Raw genomic sequence first — 6575 nt, 5'->3', positions numbered from 1 at the left:
AAATTTGCAGGGATATCTGCTTCCAATTCCATTTCCTCCAATTGTTGCTTTGGTCTCCGCGCCCCTTCCCAACCAAAGTGAACCTGCTGAAAATGAAACCACCAGATGAGGGCTAATTTGTGCAAATCTGCTTTAACTCGATTTGACAAGCCTGAGTACCAGAGGTGAAAGGGCAGAAGTCAGCACCAATGTCCCTGGACAGCGGTAAATGAGTTAGCAGGGAGGGTCACCCTTATGCACGGAGACCACAGTTCAATACAGTAGTAGCCAGAGATGTGGCCGGGATTTTCCGATCTTAGATAGAATGCCATGGGGGTGTGTGGGTGGTACTGTGGGGGAGGAGAGGGAAGATCACCTTTCCTTCAGGAAAGGGATGGAGAAGTGAAAGGGAGAGTGGAGTTGTGCTGCTCCTGTGTGTTCAGTCCCTGACAGCCAGTGGCTGAGTGGCGTTGACAGAACCAGAGTCATGATTCCGATGACGTTACACGGGGAAGAGAACTCTTACTTGCAAGAAAAAATACAAAAATAAAAATACAAATAAATAAAATACAAAATTATAACTATCTGGAAAACAATTTATACATACAGTCATATCGATTCCGAGGCCCATGCAGTTGCAACCACCAACTTTAGCATTTGAACCCCTTCCTGAAGAGGCTGGGTTGTTTGTTGAACATAAATCTATTCTTTTATAATCAGAGTTGCCAACGGTGGACACTGAATATCACAAGCAGAATTTATAAAATTTGGTATTGGCCATTCTACACCAATCCCTTTCATAACCATCGTTACAGCAACAATTAGCTATCATAGTTTGGCGAGGGAGGCTCAGATGAAACTGACCTTCGCTCTTAGGATAACTTTCTTTTTTTTAAACATTTAGTGCGCTGTGCACCATGCAGTAAAGCAAAAAAATAATCCCCCGGGATAGACACAGTGCAAGTGGCAGTTTTGACCGTCACTCTTTTTTTGTTGACAATAATAACAAATCTTCCCTGTTCAAAGGCACCTTTAAAGCAGTGCCGGAGATCTCTATAAATTTAATTTACATCAAATAGACTTCAAATTATTCTTTTTTTTTTACAAAGAAGTACAAAGAAGGTGATATTGCTCAAGTGTGAAAATCTAACCGTCTAAATTCTTAACAAAGTTCCTGTAATGTTCTGCAGAAGGCAATGGGAATGTTGTAACCAGGTTCTCTGTACAATACAGATGATGATTTCCAGTATACTAATGATAAAAATACAGGATGCAGGAGTCTGCTTATAGTACAGATCTTAGATGAAGAGTTCTTGATGTGTACTGTGTTACGCTGAACATTCAGTGGATTTCCTGAGTTGGTGTGTGACATGGGCCACCAAGCTTGCTGAAAAACCGTTTGCACGCTATTAGGTCCTTCAAGGTAAAATGAGAGGCTGCCTGACCATCCCTGTTGAGAATGAAGGCCAAAATCATAACAACAATAACATTAATAATCATAGTAAAACAACAGTGTTACCACTGTCATGTTCCCTGCATAAGCAGGATCTAGCACCATTGTGAGGGTAACCCTCAGCCGCCGTAGGAGTAATACCTGTACAGAGTATTGCTGCAGTTTAAGACTGTTGTAGTGTGCATTAAAGAGAAAGACATCAACAATTGTAAGTTGCCTGCACCTTGACCGCGTGAACCTCCTGCTTGCTTTAAGGAAAACCAAACAAAAACAAATAAAGGCTACTCGATCACTGGTTGCAGTCTTTCCTTGGCTGTTCGTCAGTCGTACATTTATCAGTCATTTCCTGGCAGAAATCCACTGTCACTGTTTGACTGCACTGTTCCAAGGAGGGCTTCCTTTCAGAACAAGTTCCTTGGTCGAGCAGTCCCTGGGCTTTTTCCGACGTGCACCCCTCTGCACTGTGGCTTGGTGACCACTGAGCTCCGAGGTGGGAATCTTCCTGCTCTGAGCAGCACAGCACCCCTTCCCCCACACACAGTGCCTTCAACGGCTTTTGTTCAAATTCGGCCGAGGGTGAGGTGTCGCTGCCAGCGGTCGCTGCCTGATCAAGAGGCCTGAGGGCTGGGCAGTACCTGTGCAGGGACTGGATCTGCTCTGAGCTGAGTTGGACGTCACCGCAGACTTCTTGGCAAAGACACGAGAAATTGTCCCATAGTTCTCCCATACAAGCCTTCAGCTGATTGCGTTCTGTCAATAACTTTTCCTTTTCACACAACTGTGAGAAAGACAGAAAGAGTGTATGTAATTCAGGCTCTGGATAGCACTCGCTATAGACGCTACAAAAAACTGCAAATTCTACTGAATGTAAAAACAATACAATTCACATTTTTATGGGAGCACATCTCAAGAATGAACAACAACTTGTATTTATATAGTGCCCTTCATGTGTAGGAGGGTCTTGGAATGCTTAAAAGAGCTTGACACCAAGCCAGAGGAGTGGAGGAGGGAGGGAGGGACTGGGGGGAAGAGGGAAAATTACTGTAGACATGGTTGAAGAGGAAGGTTTTCAGGTATGATCTGAAGATGGATAAGATGTGGGCAAGGCACAGGGATTGAGTTCCAGAGTTTCGGTAGGTAACTGCAGCACATTTATTTCTGATCTGAAACTAGTTCATTAGCATTGCAAATAATGGACCAGTTTTAGTTTGTGAGAGAGACTGCCGAAGCCATATTTCCAGCCAATGCCCCTGAATCATCTTCCTGCTGCAAAAGTACAATATTTTATAATTTTGCACTGGAGTGAACTGCTCTAATGGTGTGCTTGAAAACTCATCGGATCTGGTACGCATGGCCTTTGCTGCAGCACGCCGAGTGGAGATCATTTAATAAATCGCACCGTTACGATACGATACGATAGTTACAATACAAACTCTCACTGGGGTTATTTTCCATGCAGTGCTGGGATGTGAAATATTGTCGGGATCAAAAATGAATTATTAAAAAATGTTGTTTCAGTTAATTTAGGTATGTTTATGCTTGTTAGCAAATGTTGAGATAACTTGTAGAATTACAATCTTGATTACAAAATGTTGTTTTAATTAAATTGAGCTGAATTGCAGAATTTCTAACTGAGGTATCATGGGGAAGCTGGTATAATACTGGACAAAATAGTATGAAAAGATGTCAATATACTGTGTATCGTATTATGAAGAATTGGCTAAGAATGAAGAGGTGAATTTGTTATTGCATATGTCGTCTGCTATGTTGTGAATTGATTGCAGTTGTATAGACCTGTAGTTTAATCAAAGTCGACCCAAGTTAATTAAAATAATCAGGTGGGTGAAAAAGTGCTGACATCCACCGATCAACCTGAAGTAGGTAACCACGCTATAAAGAAGTATAACTGAGCTACGCTTGGGCAGATAGAGTTGGTTTGAGAATGAGTGCATTGTTCACTCATCCAGAAAGGCAGAACTGTATACCAAGGTTCTGAGATTTAAGTCACATCAGAAGAAAAAAGAACAGATGTTGACTGTACATAACGATACAAGTACATAACTGTAAGAGATTCAATGGTCGCTATCATCAGCGTTCTCAAACCAAGAGAATTTTGTGTGCTGCCTATGAACTCTGATACTATCATCACAGAGACGCACTACACCCGGGTATAATAGCATAATATTGCTTATTGCAAATTTGAGTATTGTAAACCCTGCTTATTGAATTAATGTGAAATCTTTTTGCCTCAGTAATTAAACGAGCTGTTAACAAGTGACTTTGTTCTGTTCTCAGGTTGCTGATTCTATACTTTGGCCAATTCCACTGCTGGCTGCAGCTTGGAACCAGACACAATCCCAACCATTTTGTTGTGATAACGAAAGGTGACAGGAAGAAAAGATGAGAACAAAACGCAAAATACTGCAGATGCTGGAATGAAAACAAAAACAGAAGTCGCTGGGAACACTCAGCAGGTCAGGCAGCATCTATAGAGAAAGGAAAGTGAGTCAACGTTTTGGGTCCACGACCCTTTGCCAGAACTGGACCCTTCGTCCTATTCTGACGAAGGGTCGTGGACCCGAAATGTTGACTCACTTTCCTTTTTCCATGGATGCTGCCTAACCTGCTGAGTGTTCCCAGCGACTTGTGTTTTTGTTTTCCGAAGAGATGAGAAACTTGACTCAAAAAAACAGGCTTAATTTTAAATGTGGCACACTGTTCCACTCACCAACTTGCGAATTTCAAACTCCAAGTTCTGAATGCAGTCCAGTTTTCTCTTGCGGCAACGCTGGGCTGCAATCCTATTCTTACTGCGACGCCGGATATCGTGGATGAACTCTAGCTGCTCTGAGGTTAACTTGTGCATTTTGATCATCATTTGGAAATCATTTCTTGGAAGATCTGTGATTTGATCTATTGGAAAGGGGAGCTTGACCTGGAGGAAAAAGAAAAGTGATTCAATCAATTACATTTCTATTATGTGGTTATTCCTTATGGTAATTTTTAATCATTGAAAGAAAATGAGATTAATTAGAGATTAGTGGAGTCCTGTAGCTCAGTGGTTAGAGCACTCGCTTTGCAAGCGAGAGACCTGAGTTCAATTCCAGGCAGGGCGAAACCTTGGGCAAGTTTCCTTACTCCACATGCCTAATAATAATCCCTCCAAAACCAAAAACAATAATAAAATTGGTCATTTTCAATCTACGACTGTTTGTGGGACATTGCTGTGCGCAAATGGCTGCCGCGTTTGCCCACAAATTTACAGTCAATTCACTTTACAGTGTGTTCTGTGAAACGCTTTGGGACGTCCTACCGATGTGAAAAGCGCTATATCAAATGCAAGGATTATTATTATTATTATTAATGTTATCTTAAGGCATATAAAGTGATGTTGTACCTATACTGTGGCAGATATCCACAAAATACCTTCCCTTCAGCAAGATACGTGAAATTTAAATGTATCGCACCACTTCTCCATTGTCAAGTTCACAATTACATCACGACCACACTGTCAGAATTTAATTCAATGAACAACATTTGTGCTCCCAGTGTCAAGAGATTGCATTCTATAAAGAACCAAATCAGCTGAAAATATCACTCTTGAAAATGGTCATCTCAACCCCAGTGGAAGAAACCAAGTGAAGATGCTGGGACATACAGCAGCGAAAGCAGGAAAGGACAGAATCTTGAAGGTGGAGCAGGGAGGAGAGACAGTGGAGAAGGATGACAGTCAAAGGTGACAGAGAGGTCGAGAAGACGAGAAGTCAGAAAGCACTGGTTATAAATGGAGAGAATGTCATTGTCAACCTTGACTGTGACAATCTCGGTGCAGGAGGAGGGAGTGATGAGAGGGGAAGGAGTGAAACTGGGAGGTGACGACTTGTTCCAACACCTTGGAATGGAAGGACTGATTGGAAATAGGATGGCAATTGGAGAACATGGAGACATCCCGTGAGGGTTTCTTGAGGAATGGGGTAATGATGGCTGATCAACAGTTTTCATTATTATACTGGGTTCCACATAGGATAAACGCCTTGAAGTATTTAAGATAAGGGAGCTGGTGAGTGCTTGCTGAAGGAAAGGTACCTTGTGGCTATCTGCCACAGAATAGGTACAATATCACTTCATATGCCTTAAGATAGAGGTTCTCCATTATTCTCAGAACCTTTGTAACCAACAAATATTATTTTTGTTTTGTAACAATAGGGTCTACAGTGCAGGTTGGGCTTCAAACACACAATTATATAATTATAATAATACTAATAGTCCTTGCATTTGATATTATGATTTACCACATCGGAAGGATGTCTCAAAGCCCTACATGAGATTTACTGGGAAATGGGAGTATCTCTGAATTTGTAGACAAATGCGGCAGCACAACTGCACACAGCAATGTCCAAGAGCCAGGAACGAGTGAACAATTTAATTGGGAGATTATTGACCAGGCCTCCAGGAGAAACTCCATTCTCTTTTTGAATAGTGTCATGGGATCTTTAATGACCATCTGAACAGGCAGATTTAACATCTCATTTGAAAGATAGCACCTCCAACAATGCAACACACCCCTGGTGTTGCATTGGAGTGCCATCTTAGACAATGTGATTCCAAATCCCAATTATAATAATAATCCTTGCATTTGATATAGCGCTTTTCACGTCTTCTAGACGTCCCAAAGCGCTTCACAGAATATACTGCAAAGTGAATTGACTGTATATTTGTGGGCGAACGCGGCAGCCAATTGCGCACAGCAATGTCCCACAAACAGTCATGGATTGAAAAATAACCAATTTATTATTGTTTTTGTTTTTTTGGAGGGATTATTATTAGGCGTGTGGAGTAAGGAAACTTGCCCAAGGTTTCGCCCTCTGCCTGGAATTGAACTCAGTACTCTCACTTGCAAAGCGAGTGCTCTAACCACTGAGCTACAGGACTCCACTGTGGGATTAACCACAAACAAAAAAAATCACAGGTGATTCTGCAATCTTTTTCATTGGTTACTGACAAATAATGGCACAAGTATATCTTTGAACATGGTTAGCCCATAAGATATGAGCTCAACCAACCTTTTAAGTCCTAATGAAGTTAATACCATAAGAGTAACAACCTGAAGTGTTTGTGACAGCAGGGATACCCTGACAAGATT

The 6575-nt window shown here is 41.6% G+C and overlaps 1 protein-coding gene across 1 annotated transcript in view; it reads right to left on the bottom strand.

Annotated features, from left to right (window-relative positions):
• Nucleotides 1-532: 532 nt before the first annotated feature.
• The window catches only part of bach2b (BTB and CNC homology 1, basic leucine zipper transcription factor 2b), a 181328-nt gene continuing 175285 nt past the window's right edge, over nt 533-6575 (bottom strand). The window contains exons 5-6 of the mRNA XM_007892915.2: nt 4161-4367; nt 533-2210 (exon numbers count right to left, since the gene is read on the bottom strand). Coding sequence (XP_007891106.1) covers nt 1722-2210; nt 4161-4367 — 696 coding nt within the window. The 3' untranslated portion in view covers nt 533-1721. The remainder of the gene's footprint in view (nt 2211-4160; nt 4368-6575) is intronic.

Source organism: Callorhinchus milii, unplaced genomic scaffold, assembly GCF_018977255.1.
Source record: "Callorhinchus milii isolate IMCB2004 unplaced genomic scaffold, IMCB_Cmil_1.0 Scaffold3, whole genome shotgun sequence".
In the NCBI taxonomy this organism is placed as follows: domain Eukaryota; kingdom Metazoa; phylum Chordata; class Chondrichthyes; order Chimaeriformes; family Callorhinchidae; genus Callorhinchus; species Callorhinchus milii.
The sequence above is the reverse complement of the archived record's forward strand: the minus strand, read 5'-3'. Positions and strand labels throughout refer to the sequence as shown.